At 38.5% G+C, this 17,580-nt stretch overlaps 2 protein-coding genes across 5 annotated transcripts in view; both read left to right on the top strand.

The window, feature by feature from the left end:
• LOC109540564 (A disintegrin and metalloproteinase with thrombospondin motifs adt-1) overlaps positions 1-2,097 on the top strand; it is a 6,823-nt gene extending 4,726 nt beyond the window's left edge. Inside the window, exons 7-12 of the mRNA XM_019908994.2 lie at positions 478-606; positions 704-956; positions 1,022-1,246; positions 1,303-1,423; positions 1,483-1,661; positions 1,755-2,097. Coding sequence (XP_019764553.2) covers positions 478-606; positions 704-956; positions 1,022-1,246; positions 1,303-1,423; positions 1,483-1,661; positions 1,755-2,027 — 1,180 coding nt within the window. The 3' untranslated portion in view covers positions 2,028-2,097. The remainder of the gene's footprint in view (positions 1-477; positions 607-703; positions 957-1,021; positions 1,247-1,302; positions 1,424-1,482; positions 1,662-1,754) is intronic.
• A 1,060-nt stretch (positions 2,098-3,157) lies between these two features.
• LOC109540508 (phosphatidate phosphatase LPIN3) lies at positions 3,158-17,454 on the top strand. Of its 4 annotated transcripts, none has more exons than XM_019908925.2 (17): positions 3,158-3,285; positions 8,688-8,876; positions 10,567-10,737; positions 10,795-10,935; positions 13,007-13,198; positions 13,255-13,478; positions 13,535-13,740; positions 13,792-14,064; positions 14,352-14,460; positions 14,570-14,840; positions 14,897-15,098; positions 15,160-15,290; positions 15,346-15,494; positions 15,547-15,786; positions 15,843-15,957; positions 16,022-16,125; positions 16,757-17,454. In XM_019908925.2, the coding sequence occupies exons 2-17, from the start codon at positions 8,697-8,699 to the stop codon at positions 16,875-16,877; spliced, it is 2,829 nt and encodes a 942-aa protein (XP_019764484.2). In that variant the 5' UTR covers positions 3,158-3,285; positions 8,688-8,696; the 3' UTR covers positions 16,878-17,454. The 4 variants fall into 4 exon arrangements, 3 of the variants coding, with proteins under 3 accessions (XP_019764484.2, XP_019764485.2, XP_048523454.1); XR_002172203.2 differs by lacking the exon at positions 3,158-3,285 and adding an exon at positions 16,220-16,534 and having other exon boundaries at positions 8,465-8,876; positions 16,757-16,976; XM_019908926.2 differs by lacking the exon at positions 3,158-3,285 and having other exon boundaries at positions 8,471-8,876; positions 13,801-14,064.
• The last annotated feature ends 126 nt before the right edge of the window (positions 17,455-17,580 follow it).

Raw genomic sequence — 17,580 nt, 5'->3', positions numbered from 1 at the left:
CTAACAGCAATTAAATAATTTAGCTCCTCATTAATATCTGCAAGCAAAAGAGGATCTTCTTCACCCGTATTTTTTGCCATATTATATAGAACTGCAGTTGCCGAAATAATGTGCATTGCGGTCTCCAGTTTTACTCTCAAGCCATTTACTCTCAAGCCATTATTTTCCAAACTCCAAAACAGTTTTCGATTACGTTTCCTGTTCGGATATGGGACTTATTGTATAGCCTTTTGGCTCTTGTTGCAGGATTAACTAAAAGGGCTAACAAAGAGGATCTAAGACCATAGCCACTGTCACCCGTAATAAAAAAATCAAGAAAATATACTAAACGGTCCCTAATCGCGCGCTAATCAGCCAAAAAGTGCCGGTTAATATAATCGTTGTTTGGAATACACAAAACAGTGGTTAAGCGACGGTACAACACATTTTTCAAACTAAACGGCGATTGGGGTGTTTTATAATTAATCATTTTTTCAGCTTGGGGATGCACCATGATAGCACGGGAAACAGTTGCCCCAAAGAAGGATACATAATGTCGCCATCCCGGGGCACCAACGGGGAAACCCAATGGTCCTCATGCAGTGCTGAAGTGATGGCTAAACTGGAGTAAGCCATTCATCTACAGGGGCTTAAGGGGCAAAATTCTACCGGTTCTTAAACAAAAAATTACCACATATACTGAGCACTTTGTATAAAATTACAGTTGGGCAAGCTGTTTAAAAGACGCGGCCAAGCCAGTGAAAGGCAAAGACCATTCCCGGTTCCTGGACATTCCTGGAAGAATCTACACGGCAAAGAGACAGTGCGAAGTGCTGCTACGGGACAAGGACGCGGTGATGTCGCCCAACCAACCGCAGGCCGATATTTGCTTCAGTTTGCAGTGCAAAACCCCGCATAGGAGCGGATTTTATTTCGCTGGACCTGCCTTGGACGGGACGCCTTGCGGCACTGCGAAGGTTGGGACGCATTTGCATTTGCTCAAAGTTCTCCCAATTCCTCCTCTAATTCCTGTTGCTTTCAGTACTGCTATGGAGGCCATTGCAGCTCGCGCCAGCCCCCAAAGCCGGTTAAAGTCACCCCTGGGGGCTGGAGCGTCTGGAGGAAGGGACTGTGCACGTCCGGGTGCATCCAGAAAGCCAAGGGAATGCAAACGAGTACCAGAGAGTGCAACAATCCGGCCCCAGTTAACACTGATCAGGGCTGCGAGGGAGTTAATTCCCAGTTTAATTTTTGCAGGGACGACAACGTGAGTTTGCTCTGGGTTAATTTGCCCTGGTGCCTGAATTCGTGAAATGTTTGCAGATTTGTGCAGGAAAACGGCAATCTCCAGTGGTGTACGCCTCTAAGAAGTGCAAGGAGTTTTCGAAGTTGCTTCCAGAACTGGACCCAAAAGGAGCGGGGCTTCAAGCCCCTCATGAAGATGGTAATGGATTCGTATTTTGCACGAAGCTGTAAGGTTCGTTTGTAACTGAGCTGTTTTAGGGCGCGTATGGACAAGTTGCGCGATTTTCTGCAAGCGCAGGGACTCAGGAGCTTTTTACACCCCCAGAATAGAGCTGAACGATTTAGGGGTTTCTCCCTACTTTCCTGATGGGACTTGGTGCCACAAGGACTTCACTGGCATGAACTACTTCTGCATGCACCATCACTGTCTTCCAGAGGCAAGCATTATAAAAAATAGTATAGATAGTTATAGTATAAATAGTTATAAAAAAACCATTATTTATTGTTTAACGTGTGAAATTGGTTTCTAGAACTTCCAGTTTACGAAAAAGCAAATTCCCACTCTCGATGATGTGCCGTTCTCCCAAAACGCCAGACCCAACAAGCCGCCCATTCCGCCCAATTTGAAGAATTACTTTGCCTTGAGTCCAAACGGTCGCCCCATCCAGACCTCCTTTAAGAACACTGATCTGTATTCTACTAATGAGGAGGAGTGGGAGACTAAGGATTATGTTGAGCTGCCCAGTATTCAAAAGCGATTTCAGGCTTTGCAGCAGGAAGTTAGCGATTTTGATTTTTTTTGAGGATTTTTTAGTTTTGAACTATGACCTTTTTCTAACGACTTGAAATAAATATAAAAAATATTTTGAAAAATCTTCTTTGTCTTGGATCAATGAGTTGAGTAGAAAACGTCCATTATGTTATTATAATGGAGACCGATGGTAGACCAAGGTAGCAAACGCAGGATTTTGGCCGAATTTCGTAAAACTTTCGGCGTCCTTAAAGGCAAATGTCTTCTAAAAATTGTGAAAATTTCAAGTTGCTACTCAGTTTTGTTTAGAAGACCAAAGTTTTAGTTTTACGAATTTTTTATAGAAAAAGCGCAGTGTAGTTACCACAACAATTTTGAGACCGATATTTGCTATACTGGAAAAGCTCAGAATTTACGCCAATTTTTATGAAACCCTCGGCACTTTTGGAGTCGAATATTTTCTAAAGAATCTAAAAGTTTAAAAATTGCTACTCGGTTTAGTTTAGAAGAAACTATTTTTTTAAATAACAGGGCGCAGTGAAATAAGAGCATCGATTTAGAGATCCATATTTGCTAAGGTGAGAAAAAATTTCATTCTTGAAAAATTTAATGAAACTTTCGGCATCTCTATAGTCAAATCCTTTCTAATGATGCTCAAATTTTAAATTGCTACTTGCTTTGTTTCCGAAGCAATAAACTTCCATCAAAAGAGAGAGCGCGGTGGAGCAGAAACATCGATTTTGAGACAAAAAAAATTAACAGAATTTTTAAAGGAAAGAGAGCAGTGAAGTAAGAAAATCGATCGAACTCTCAGCATCTTTAGAATCAAGTGTTTTCTAAATATGGTGAAAATTTCAAATTGCTGCTTGCTCCAGTTTGCATAAGGCGAATTTTTGAAGAACAAATTGCAGTCGAGTTCAAAAGATCCACTTGAAACCGATATTAACACTTTTCTGGGGAGGTGGGTGAATATTTGAAGTGAATAATAAATTTTAATATATACCCCTTTTACTATTATGGTGTTCTGTAATAATATTTTAGTAGATTTTGTAAGTGATTAATTAAATCGATTCCCAATTGCAATCGATGGGAGCGGTATCCTGGCAATATTAGTTCATAAAATTTAAATAGATGGCAATGAGTGTTCTTTTAACCTGTTCAATGTTTTAATTTCATTTCCTGTCAGTGTCACAAAATATCGAACAATTACTGGATGTAAAAAATAAATGTTTTGTAAAAAGTGCGGTGATTTAGTGAAATAATCAGCATTCCATAGCTGGAAGTCAGCTTGCCTAAGTTTACAGTATTAGGTAAGCGGATAACATAACATGGACGTTATGCATTCACTTTTCAAAAGGGAAAGTTAACCGGTTTCTTTGTCCTGATCGAGCTGGATTTTCAAATCGGGGCTTGTATTGATTTCGTAATTTTAGCAAAAATCTGGATTATTACCCCGGGATTTAGATGTGTTTTATCAAGTTTATCGATAATGCGTTGTATTATGTAGTGACTTTCTGTTTTAACAAAAAAAACCAAATTCTGCCCGCAATTAAACTACCCTTAAGAACAATAGTAGACCAGAGATATGACCTAGTTTGCACGTAAATGGCTCATATATATGAAACCAGGCTGGGTGCAGATTAAACAATTGAGAACGGAGCTCCGTTCATAATCCGGGCAGCTTTTAGATGGACATGATTTGGGTTTGGGCAGCTTAAACCTGCCAAGTTAAGTTTCATGTTGCCCAACAAATGAAACTACTACTTGACCTAGCAGCTTTAAATGCCCCCAACTCATTTACATCTAAACACTTCCAGGATTATGAATGGTATTGTATTCTCGATATTCTCATTCATTAATCTGAATATGTTACCTGGCAATCATACATACTTATTTAAAATTGCTTCTCCTTGAATTTCATTGTTTAGAGAACAAAGAAAGTTTTATCTATAACCAATCCATAAGGTAAAGCATTAAACCACTTGTTCCTACTCTGAGGTTTTTACGAAATCAATTCATATTGGCAATTAGCCTACATTCGAACTATATCAAGTTCAAGTCGATGTTTGGTTCTACGCTTTATGCATTATCTAATGCAACGTATATGCAGTTCAAAAGCTTCATTGCTTCAATGTCTAAGCATATCTATTTCCTTCGTCACCCAATCAGTATTATTAAGGACATAAGTAACTTTTTGCTGCGACGTTTCTCCTTGATGGTTGTTTTGTAACAGATCAATCAACAAATCAAAACATGTTTATTGTCCTCATAGTGCCTGATACGCAATTGACTACGCTATCACACCTCTAAAAGCCGCCAATGGGAGAGCTCGGCTTCAGAATGTTGTTTTTCTCATTCCTGTTGCGTTTTGTTTTTCTTCATTGATCAGGTTCAAGGAAATTGGCGCAGTTTGGAATTTCAACTCAATGCTATAGATTAACAAATGTTGCCGGATTTTGTGTAACCTGTATTTTTTTAACATCGAAATTTGTGCCTGAGAAGTTGAATTTGGAACATTTTTCAGTGTTCTCATTATACTCCATCAAGAGCTTCTGGAGTGAGACTCTTTATTAATATGTCTAGTTGCAATGTCCTAATTCGCTTCCAACTTTAAGTTTTGTTTCCACAGTTGTTTGATGACAGGTTGTTTGATGAAAACACCCATTAGGGTTTTTGGAAAATAATTCAAATGTCTTTGGACCAATTTTTTGGCAATTTGCTGGTGTTGTTTGTAGTAATCAGGGGCTGATTTGGCCCTAACTAAATTTAACGTATTTATTTCAGCCAGCGCCACTGACTAATTAAAGTTTGATGTTTTTTTAGGTAATTATTCGAAATATCAGGCCCTCGCCTGTCTGGTTAATATTATGCTTATATTATACAAAATATCTGTGCCCACAACAGAAGTGGTCGAAACTTCTCACTTATTTTTTATATTTTTCTTTACTTATTCTCTATTTTTTCTTTGATTTACTCCGCATTAGTCCGCATTTGGTCGGTTATTAGCAATTTAAGATCGTTTCGAAGTTTTTCTAGAAAGGCATCTGAAATTCCAAATATTACTAAGAAACAATCGAATAGATATAACGCATGTGAGTTTCAAAAATCGCCCAAAAACTTTTCAATTTCATGATTCTTCTCAATAAATTATGTGTTATTTCCGTGCCTAATGCATCCGCACCTGTTTCCTGCTTTCCTAGAAATACATTTGCAATCCTTAAGCTTTTATACTTCAATAAACTCAATTTTCTTGGCAAAGAAAACAGTTTGATTAAGCCGATTAAGCGCATATTTATTTAGTGCGTTTTCCTGCTTTCCAGCGTGTTTCGTACTTGACTAACTAGCACGTATTTTACGGTGTAGAAAATAAACGAAAACATGTTTACGACATCAACAAAGGTGGTAGATACTGTGGAGATTGCACAATCAGCTGGGGCTTCTAGTTTAATATTAATAATTACCCAAATTTTGTGTTTCGACTTTATTTTCATTCTCTAGTCTTATTTGTATAATATCCTATTTAATATCCACAATATATTACATATAAATGCCACTGAACCTACTTAAATCAGCGGCAGTATGAAAAAATGAGTGCGTTGACTTTCACTTGTATGGCATGTTTCGTTCGATGTTATCACCTCATGTCGCCTACCAATGGCAAGATACGAGACCGATGCGGTCAGAAATCATGCGATCTTCTTTCTGGTTCTTTATATTAAAACCGTGTTTTTACTTCTCGCCCATGAAGTGATGTTTATTCTAGATTTCGCCAAGATTTCACGTAAATTTGTGAACATATTTTCAGTGGCAACAAAGTGTGTATTTACCAAAGGCATAAAATTGCGGAATATAACGAAGCCAAATAAACACCCAACATGAGCGTTTCGGTAAAAGTTGCTAAAAATATCGAGCTTTAAGTGAACGCACTGGGAGGCTGACCTATTTTGAAAAAGTTCCCGGTTGTGTAGATTTCACAACTTTGCAAGTTTCCATTTGGTTTCAATTTATCAGTCACGATTACTGCGTGAATGAAACAATAAAAGTTGCAAAGTTCCGGAAAGATCGGAAATGATTCTCAGCAAATGGCTTGAACTGCCCTCAAACTTAACAATGTGAGGGATTTTGTTTAATGATTGTAAAGTTTCTGGATGGGACAGGAAATGTTTCTATTTCTAAATGCCCAACACTTTCCTAATAGCCAAACCTGATTTGCATCATCATATATGAAGGCACTCAATCATGTGCGACACTTTTCGACTGGCAATGTGAATAACCTTTGTTGTTACCTGAATTTAAGCTGGTCGCCCTGTTTAGATCATCCAAAAATTGAACATGTTTCAGTTGAAGTGACTTCGATTAATGCTTAATGTTTCTAAATTATTGATTTGTGGTGTTCGCTTTTGTACTTTGCGAAGTTGATAAAGTGAGGGTAAGGAATAAGTGAAATCCAAGGGAACTGCTCAATTGCTTGTAGAATGCAGAATAATTTTTCGGAATTTTTTAAATAATGTTAAACCTTGCCCTGAAATGAGCTATATCTGGCATTTTTCTATTTTTGAAATCTGGATTTAACTTCAGTGTAAGGCTCGGTGTGTGTTTTCTGAACGTTTTTATTAGAATGTTACGAAACAAACCGCAACAATAGGCAACGCTCAAACGCGCTTAATTATTATTAATTCGTTGTTCCTGATTTTCGTTTGCTGCACTCGCTTTAGCTGTTTTTCAGTCAGTCATAATCATTCGATTCAGCCGACGATTTTTTTTCGACTCATTTAAAGTTCAGGCGACTTTTTTTTGGAAAAATGCTCGGAAACATCAACTAGTATTTTTAATGGCGAGTTATTTGTTGCCACTGTTTATTGGGTTCTGCACTAAATCTGAACACTCTGTGTCAACAACTTATCGCAAATCGCATTCAAATTTGTATTTTTGTTCAAAAGTTCTAATAAGTGTGGCTTTGTTTCGAAAATAAAATGTGTTAAAGTTTTATTGAAAGCTTAAAAAATTATAAAAAAAATTGAAACCGCTTGAAATATTTCAATCAAATATGTATTGCAGCTTTTAATAGCTATGGAATGGCAGTGTTTCTATTGATTTAAATATTTTTTCGTCCACCAGAGGCGCAAGTTTTTGAAGAAAAAATAGTCCGTTTCTGATTTATTACAAAATGTATTTTACCTTTCCATTGCTTGTTCAATTCTAGCCCAAAAAGATCTTTTGATAATCTTAAAATAATTGTTGGTGTCAGGAGTCCAACTATTTTAATTTTTTTATGCGAGAATGAGGCTTTGTAAGGAAAATGACTATAGAATACTGTTAAAAAAATGATCTGATTTTTGAGACTAAGTTTTTGAGTTTTGACACGAAATATTGACGCACATAAAGGTTTATTCCTTAATCTTGGCAATGCGAAATTGCCGTTAACTAATCCTGCTTTATTATCCGCATACTTATAAAACTGGTAGCTTATTATCGCAAACTGGGCTATAATAGATACGATAATAAAGCGATCGTTTTAGCAGCACACATTTTTTCTATAAACTGGCCGATACGCTTAAATATGAGTAAACAAGGCTAGTGAACGACAAACAAGCTGAACCATATCAGGACATTGTTTTGGTTTCATCACCATTTTTGTGATAAAACCCACTTGCTACAAGGAAAGTGGTGTTTTTCAAAATTACCATCCGATGCAGATACGTTTAGAAAAGTTAAGAAATATCAATGAACAATAGACGAAATTACTTATTACGAACTACATATTATTACTGGCTATTGTTTATTTATATCCGTATTTTGCACAATTATCTACGTCTTGTTTACCACTGCCCACGGTATTGTCCAATTTATGTTTGTCAGCGGCTTCACACATGAGCAAGCTTGTAATTGAATGATTTCAATTAGCAAATATAGGCCTATCGGCCTGGATACTAAATCGTTATTTGCATTTATTAGTTTTATAGCGTCTGGCCAATGTTTCACGTAAAACCAGCTAAACTCATTCTGGCATTGTAGATTTTGGCCTTTGCTTCAACTACGTGTACGAAAAACTGTTCTAAATCTCACTCGATAGTTGTCGGCTAATAAATATGGGTACTCTCTTTAAAGCAGAGGCGTCCAGATAACACTGGCGCAAACAAGCGCGTTTAAAATTTGGATTTAATGGCTTGGTTGGTTTGTTGATGTGTTTTGAAGCGAAAATTGCAGGCAAGCAATTGGGTTGAATAAAGTATTGTCGAGTTTAATTAGAAAGCTGCAATGGGGCGCATTCACCATTGCGGCAAGATGATTTATTACAAAGAAAATTGCGCGCTATTTACTTACTAGTAGTACAGTTTCGCTAATTGCGAGTCACTTGAAGCTTCCATTGTTTATTTTGTTTATCTAGAAAGTCGTTAGGCACCAAGTGGATGTATGTTTTCTCACCGAAATTTCCGTATCGCTTCTCGATTGAAGACGGTTTTTATTGCCGATGCTACGCCAATGTGTGTCCACTTTATATAACAACAGGCTTCGATTTTCTGAGTCATTCAGTTGCCGGTCGTCCAAGCTCGCGGAAAACAACGTTTGATGTTTATTTCATGAATTTTCGACTTGGCCGCGCGTTTATTTTTTATCGTACTTTCTATCGGTTGGGTTTAGTGAACTTGAACCTTGGCCGAGCGCAACTTTGCCAACTCCTTGTTTTAGAGTGAATTTTTGCGTTTTCCAGCCGGCGAAAATGAACGGCATGCTCCGAATTATTTCGAACTTTAAGGAGTTCTACAACGACATCAACGGTGCCACTTTGACCGGTGCCATAGATGTGATTGTGGTGGAACAACCCGATGGAAGCTACAATTGTTCGCCTTTTCATGTCCGTTTTGGAAAATTGGGCGTGCTGAGAAGCAAAGAAAAAGTGGTAAGTGTTTCCTATTCGGATTTTTCTTATTAGTTTAATTAAATCAGCCAGATGCACTTTTTGTTAGCACTTACTCTACATCTATAAATAATCTGGAACTGTTAAAGAACACTCGATCAGCACCCTGATTAGCTTTATCTCACTGTAGACAAGTGCCATAGTTCACATGCAAATAATGTGTTTGAAAATTTTTACAAACATACGCCAAAGTCCAAACATCCCACGTTTGAATGCTGAGACCGAGTGTCGCCTGTTGACGCTCACCGATAAGCTTTGATCGTTGCCAATAAGCTAAATCACCTGCTAATTATCTGTAATTAACAGCTTAAAGGACATCACTGTATTTGTGGTACAAGTAGATAGTTCCATCAGTTGATCGAGCTGCAATAAAGAAGCCCCTGGACAAATTGACCTTTGATCCGATTTAGTAATAGTTCAGTGCCACTTTGTTTGGGATTTTTTAATGGATTTTACATGAATGGGCAGCACCAAATTCGTTTTTATTTTTATTGTTTGCAGTTCTTATAGCTAAACTGCTCAACAAGATGACAAGTACACAACCAAATTTACCCGAACTGTAGAACTGGATAAATTCTGATCGCTTAGCTCGATTTGCATTCTGTTTGAAGTGGCATTTTTTGCGTGTTCTTGTGTTTTAAAGTGATCGGTTGTCTCACAAAATTTCACAACTTTTTGGTTTCGCAGCGATAATTTTTCTGTTCTCGGTCCGAGTTTAACAATCTAGCGCTGATGTTGAAGCCTAAAAAAATATTTCACTAAATAACGCATCAAACAGAAACCAATTCCCTCTAAGCAGTCATTCATGCAGTTCCAAAGATAGTCCAAATTTGTCCAAAAATGCATACTTAATATGTTCTTTGCCTTACCACAGTTAATTACCTTCGTTAGTTCGTAATTAATTTTTTTTTCTCGTTGAAATCAAATGCAGTTTTGCGATTGTCGCGTTAAAATTTCCGCCAATAAACGAAAGATAGGGTGTTTCCATCAAGCATTTTATCAAGAGCGTTTCCCATGTCAATGTTTTCGCATGCTAATTCAATTCACCTTGCTTCTAATTAATATTCAACGTTGGAAAGTTCATAGCGATTCGCTACACGTGTGGTCAGATTCATTGGCCATCTTAATCATTGAACTCTAGGACTATTATCCAATAAAAACCCATCGTTTATGGGCAATTGTAGTCACAGTTTTTAAAATTGCCTTTTCCTGAGCCCACACTGACCTTCCTCAGTAAATGCACAAGCCAAACGATTGTCGCATAGCTGGCAAAGTTTTCTGCTCATGAATCGACACAAGGGTGCCAAGACGTGGGCTTGAAAGCAAATCAAGCATACGTACGGTCTGCCTATTGGAGATATATTTAGGGATGATGTGGTAGATTGGGATTTTCTTTTCTTATTAAACTACACTCACTTCGTTAGAAAAGGAAAAAGTGATTGTAACATTACCTAAGTAAATACACGTAATAGTTGGGCCAATTTGCCTCTTGCCCTAAAGCATCCACTTCGTTGAAAGTTCATCGGCATGTGGGTTCGAATTACGGCAGGTTTTCGCCTCCTGCCCAGTCCTAGCCCGAGGCGATTAAATTGAATAACTCATCGCGCTGAATTAAATACGAAATATGTCCTAATTTTGAATGGAAATGATTGCAAGTTCGATTTTTTTTCAGGTGGATGTGGAAGTCAATGGCGAACCATTAGGTGTTTACATGAAACTGGGAGAGAGTGGAGAAGCGTTTTTCGTTGAAGAATTGGAGGATGACGAGGACAACGACATCCCGGAGCACTTGGCCACTTCGCCCATTCCGGTTTCAGAAATTGAGAACATTTTCAAAGCACAGGTATTTGAAATGGTCTCAAAAATTCGGCACGGTTCTACCTAAGAATGGCATTTGCAGGGTCGCAGACGGAGCTTCAATCTCGACGAAATCGACTTGAATCTCAACCCATCAAATTCGTATGAGAAAAGGCGGCACACGGCAGACAATCAACTGGCCAATAGTAGGGCTCATTTGGAAAGGGATTTCCTCAAAAGACAGGTAACAAAATCACACTGAAGTGACTGTGAGTGTGTGAATTTTTTGATGCGTCACTTGTACCTCAAGCGAAACGAAATAATTATAATAAGTAATTACCGATTCGTGTACTGTTGGACTTCAAACCTTCATAGAGAGGCGTCGAAAATTTTAATTTGCTTATATTCGGTTAAGACTTTGTAATCCGGTCGTGAATGGTCGAGTTGCTGGCTCTTTTATAGCCATGAAATAAATAAGAAACTGCACAGTTTTATTCCTATGGGTAATTGTTAGTAAAATCGGGCTAAGGCTTCGCCTTCTTCTATGCTTTCAAGGTTTGAAAACATGAGGTTTTATAAGAAGTTTCGACAACAACTTGAAAGTTTCGCCTAAATAGAAAACAAACATCTCAATTGATTCTAGGCTTTTAAGATTTCAAAATTTTCCTAATCTGAAAATATTCACATTGTTGTAGATGTTGCCAATTTAAAAACTGTTTTTTTCAGCTGATTCAATAGTTTCACATTGTACTAAACAACGGACTCATATTCTAAAATTGGCCTTCCCCAAACAACAACAAGCTTTCTGAATGTACCAAAACAAATTATTCGACGTTTTTTTCTTTGGTCCAGATTTAAAAACTCAATTGTAGAAATTTCCTGACCTTTATCAGGAAATTTTCCTGTACAAATATTAAACAGGTTTGCAAATCTCTCGCTATCAAGCGCTCCTAGGACCGGTTTTGAAGCAGTTAGTTATCCCAGTTGTAGTCCAGTCCGATTAGAATTTTTCCAGGCACCAAATGGATGATAGTAAAAGATTATTGGAAGTTGGGCGGAAGGATGTCAGAATATTGGAACAATAGTTTATGGGCGATTTCCGGCTGTGAAACATTATTTAAATAATCAAAGAAAGTGCGAAAACCCGTTTTTTGCGTTTAACTTTTGAACCGTTGATGCTATTGAAATACCTTTTTTCAAGCATTAAAAATACCTGCAAATGAGACAAGCTAAATTAAAATCCATTCATTTCTTTACTCAAATAACAGAAAAAAACACCGACTTCAGTTTTTTTTATTTTCTATATTTAATTTAGTTTTGCTTCTAAAAAATCGTACTATTATCTTTGTGGAAGGTCTTTGGACACTTTATAAGAGGTATACATTTTAGCTTCAAAAATATTCATAGTTGTTTGTTCGTTCCTATTTTTATGTAAAAAAGACTCTTGGCAGATTCTAAATAAGTTTTTTGAGACTTCTAAGGGTACTTTTACTCGTAAAGAGTTGTACTACAACGTTCAATAAAGAAAAAGTTGCTTACTGATGGATAATTTGTTTAAGCATTAAGTTGAAAATCACGAATTTCTAATGTTAAAAGTTAAAGGGTAAATTATTTTCAGATAATATAATTTTAATACTTGAAAAAAGTATTTCAATAGCATCAACGGTTCAAAAGTTATGAGCAGAAAACGGTTTTTTGCACTTTCTTTGATTGTGTAAACAATGTTCCACAGCCGGAAATCGCGCGCAAACTATTGTCCCAATATTCTTCCAACCTCCTTCCGAAGAAATTCCAATCAAATCATCCATTTAGCTCCCGAAACAGGCCTTTTAAAGTCTAATCAGACTGGACTATTGGTTCCAGCGGTGCTCGCTTCGGGCGACACACCTATGAAGATGGTAGCAATGCGTGCTAGCGAAACGTTAGGACCAACTGGGAAAACTCATCGCTTTGAAACCGGCCATGAGAACTCTTAGTTACACCGTTTGATACAAGATTAAACCCTTGGATAAATCAAATTTGAGAACTTCATCAGATACTCATTGGTATAAACGTGAGAAAAAATCATGAAATTTATTCTATTAGCAACAGTAAAACCTTCCTAAATGTGCACTCGGCGTTGCTTTTCAATTAGGAGCAGCCAAGTTATGATTTATTTTTTCAATATATACATCGATTGGCCGTTCATATCATACTCTGGTGATGCACCTTCAATGTTGGCACCGCTTCAAAGAAAGTGAAGTAATTCACGTAGACAAGCAAACACAGTTAAAAATAGTGTTATCGAATTTACAAACAATGCTGCTTGTTTTCAGATCGTCTTAGGCAACATTGATGGGGCATCTGCGGAAGATGTGACCTACTCTCTAACCACTGTGTCCAGACGAAGCGACGAAGACGATCTAAGTCCCAGTCAGAACGACGTTTCGGAAACCATCTTCAAAATGGACAGTCTTGATGAGCCGGTGAGCAAAGACGAGAAACCATCCGAAGTACCAGTGGCAGTGGTAAGTCGATTTCCTGATGTTAAAAGACGCTTGGATGTTCAAAAGAGGAGGTTTAGGTGCAAGCAAAGGACACCAGCCCCAAAGAGGCTCCAGTAGAGAGCAAAAGCAGCAAAAAGAAGCGCAAAAAAATGCGCAAGAAGAACGCGCCTCGAAAGACATCAAGCAACAACAACGTATTGCCGAGTCCTAGCACCGAGAATCTCGAGCGTACAAGCGAATCAACCACTGACCGAAGTTCTTTGGACAGCAACTGTTCGGAGGCGGAGCTTAAAGATTTGCAGTAGGTTAATTCCATTCAAATACCCACTTTAGATAATACAGTTTGTCGTGTCGCAGGCCGAAAAATGACAAACCTATGAAAGAGCCCAGCGAAGCTCCAACCCAAACGGATACGTCCAACATTAAAAAAGTGGACGCAGACTTTCACTTCTTCAGCGACACGGAACTGACCACGGGCAACTCAGAGTCACGATCTGCTTCGCCAGTCAATATAGAGTCTGTGCAATCTGATTCGGAAATTGAAATGAAACTCCGAGTGAAAGGTACGCATTGCTTTGCCATTACTGTAGCACAAATGTGTATCCTCAAAGAAGAAGTTTCAGAGGAAGGAAAAGAGCCGGCCAAAAGTTGGGAATGGGGCGGTTTTCCCAGCGTCTCTCAGGCCGATTCTCCCGCCAACGACGAAACCACCAAAGAAGATCAAAAGTCGATGCTGAGCAGCATGTTTTCGTTTATGAAGTCGAAACACAGCGCTTCGAATCGTTATACTGAAGACGGCATTTATCTGTCCGATATTGCCAGCGGTATGGTTGACCAGGAGGTGGCCGATATCTATTTCAGGCAAAAGAAGGATCAGGCTGCAGAAGGCAAGTCCTGATTAATTCTAACTATGTTTGCTTTAAGTAGTTTCTTACTTATTCCTGCAGTTTCTGCTCTTTTTTGCACAAAAGTCTGTACATATCCAAAGAGGTGAAAACTGCAGGCCATTTTTTTAACTGAGTGAAAATTTGCCACATCTTTCTGGTTAATGCGACTCAGATGCAAAGCATGCTCCTAACTGCTTCCAATGCACGTTTAAAATGATTTTGATTAGTAGAGCCTTATTAGTATCTGCCTTATCGTATTAAGTGTTACTGTTACGTGTAAAATCTAGATATCGACATGGATTGTGAATCAGGCAATGGACCGTCGTTGACTCAGAGTCCTAACAGTCCCGAAGGCTGCAAGAGCATAGATTCGGATTTCGACGAGCAAACCAAATTGTAAGTCCAACTCTTTTCATCCAAACAATTGTTTTAACAACGACCGAAAAACTCACCAGTATTAGTCAACGCTTTCTGCATTATTTCCTAAGAAAATCTGGTATTTCAGAGTTCAAACTCATTCGCAAGACATAACGCTATCGCTGTGCGGATGGGAGCCAAACCTGTCCTCAGAACGTTTCAACGAGCACATGATTTCGTACACCGATTTCTGCAACAATTGCGCCATACTGGACGACCCGAAACTGGTGGCAAAGATCAGCGGAAAGTACTACAGTTGGAAAGTGGCCGCATCTATGCTAGTTAGTATTATGTGCTTTGGAAGACCGCTTATTCCGGCATGCGTCGATCAGCTTTGCAATAATTATATGGCCGCACCGGTTAGTATATATAATTGTTTAATCCATGTCGGGGTTTTAATCATTTACGTCATTAGGATGCAAAGGAGAAGTCGATACGGGAGGAGAAGAACCAGCCCAATAAATCCTCCTGGTGGCATTGGCGAAGATCGTCGCGTGAAACAACTCCGGCCAAAGATGTGGGGAGCAGTTCCAAGACGGTGGAAGCTGAAAAAACCGGCCCAGACTTGGTGTTGGAACCTGCTCAAAATGTTAAGGATTTGGGGGAGATTCAAGAAGGTTGGTTCTTTTTTCCTTTAGTCCAGAATCTAATGAATTTAAAATGCGGTGTTTTATCCAGACTTCGAACAACCCCTAGAAGGTGCACAAGCTGCTTCGAAAGAAGAAGAGATGCAAATTAAGATCAGGACGGAGTCTCCAAAGTGCTCGGACAAGTTCAGGAAAACTCTTCGTCTAAGTTCAAAGCAAATAGTGAGTTGTCCCGACAATATAATTTGGAAAAAGGTTGATAAATGTGTGTTTTAAGGCATCATTGAATCTTCGTGATGGCATGAACGAGGTGGAATTCAGCGTAACTACCGCATATCAGGGTACCACCCGATGCCAATGCCATTTATACAAATGGAAGTGGGATGATAAAATCGTTATTTCGGATATCGATGGAACAATAACAAAGTGAGTGCTGGAGGATGCTGTTTTGGGCTTGCCTGATGCACTTTTTTTGCAGATCGGACGTCTTGGGCCATCTTCTCCCTATAGTAGGCAAAGATTGGGCGCAGTCTGGAGTGGCGCAGCTCTTCAACAAAATTAAAGACAACGGCTACAAGTTACTGTATTTGAGTGCCAGAGCAATTGGCCAAGCGAGGACTACGCGAGAATACTTGAGGTCTATCAAGCAGGGCGATATGAGCATGCCGGATGGACCAATCCTGCTCAATCCCACGTCCTTAATCACCGCTTTCCATAGGTAAGGAAACCAGCCTTTAACGACGTGATTTTTACAGTAAAATTCTTACCTTTCAGGGAAGTGATCGAGAAAAAACCCGAGGCGTTTAAAATTTCCTGCATGTCAGACATTAAAGCGCTATTTCCTTCGGACTTGGAACCATTCTATGCCGGATATGGAAACAGAATTAATGTAAGCACACCTACACAAATATTCAAATACCCAAGCTCAACTTACCTATTAAATGCGATTTTAGGATGTGTGGGCCTACCGGGCCGTTGGCATTCCAATTCACCGGATTTTCACCATCAACTCAAAGGGCGAGCTGAAGCACGAACTCACCCGAACCTTCCAGTCCAGGTAAATATTTCTTATTTAATCATTGTTCACGGGGTGTTCACGACAAACTAATGCGTTGTAGCATAATAGTATTAAATGGCATTTATTTTTGCAGTTACTCGGGCCAGTCACTCGTGGTCAATGAAGTATTTCCACCAGTTTTAAATATTTTAGCAATTGAAAAGGATACTGATATTTCTTCCGATTCAAGTTCATCTAGTGAAATTTGAAATTCGCGTTATTAAAATGTGTGTTTAATCTTTGACAAACAATCATTTTGCTTTGTTTCGCTGAACTGCCCTCATTCATCACTTGAAGGAGTCAAAGAATAAACAAACATGGAATTTTTCGAAAAATTCTATAATTGACCACGAGTTCAACATGCCAACATGCAACTCAGTACTAGTGAACTGGTTGGGTGTATAATATGGTAAGCATAACAGCCGGGAAACTAGTTCAGATTGGACGTTGCTTTTGCCGCATGCGTTTTGATAACCACGTTCCAACTTCGCGTTTTCCCTAGGAACGTCGTCTGGTTAAAGAAAGCTTCAATGGTGTGGATTGTGAACATTTCAAACTAACAATTTATCAAATTCATTTTCTAAGGCACGTTTTCAAATGACCAATTATAATTTGTTTCTTTATATTTCAGCTACACCAACATGAGTATCATCGTGGACCAGATGTTCCCGTCTCGTGTAGAAGCTGCCAATGACTACTCTCAGTTCAACTATTGGAGGGAACCGGTGCCAGATCTGGAGCTCCTGCTCTAGATGCAGTAAAAGGTACTGATTTTCTGCACGTGCTTAAACGCTTAGACAAAGCGACAAAAGATTTGTCAAAAATCTACCCGAGCATTTAGAATTCGATGTAACAACTTTATGGGCATTATGCGCATTTATCTATGTATTATTTATTTCGCAACGCTCGACTCATTGTCGCTTTAGATGTTGTGTATGTAGATGGAACTTTAAATGTAAACAGCACTTTATTCCTCGCCCTATATTAAAGAGTTTAGCATAAGGGTTGCAAAAATTAGGAGTTATTCAAAGTGATTCAATTTTTGCCTCGACTGCAGTGTGAGCTAAAACTTTACGTATCTAAAATATTGCAGAATTATTTGACTGTTTACCCTTTCCATCGGTTACAAAGTCTCAACAAAGATGGTTGTGAAACATTTCACAATTTGGTTAAAAAAATTATTCAGCTGATCAAAATCCTGCGACATGGTATAATCGATAGGAGTTTTCCGTTCCCACAAAATAAACTGTTTGGAATTAAGGTAATACAGAATTTATGTTTCATCATTTAAAACAGACGTTTTAAATGCGCACTTTCTAACCCATCGTAGGCCACAACGTATGACATATTTCTATATTTTAATTTTGTGGCCTACGAAATTCATTGTTTTGCAAACCACTTAATATCAGACCAGAAACGTTCAGAATTCGCGAGTTCAAAAGCCCAAACGCCCAC

This window comes from Dendroctonus ponderosae, unplaced genomic scaffold (assembly GCF_020466585.1).
Source record: "Dendroctonus ponderosae isolate FM_Combo_2020 unplaced genomic scaffold, Dpon_F_20191213v2 Dpon_F_20191213_6, whole genome shotgun sequence".
Lineage (NCBI taxonomy): Eukaryota > Metazoa > Arthropoda > Insecta > Coleoptera > Curculionidae > Dendroctonus > Dendroctonus ponderosae.
This window is presented reverse-complemented; position numbering and strand designations above follow the sequence as displayed.

Excerpts from the sequence above, each read along its gene's own strand:
- LOC109540508 (XM_019908925.2), top strand. The coding sequence starts at position 8,697 with ATGAACGGCATGCTCCGAATTATTTCGAACTTTAAGGAGTTCTACAAC. Across the intron at positions 14,461-14,569 it reads TTCGACGAGCAAACCAAATT|AGTTCAAACTCATTCGCAAG; the intron begins GTAAGTCCAACT and ends CTGGTATTTCAG. Across the intron at positions 16,126-16,756 it reads ACCCGAACCTTCCAGTCCAG|CTACACCAACATGAGTATCA; the intron begins GTAAATATTTCT and ends TTTATATTTCAG.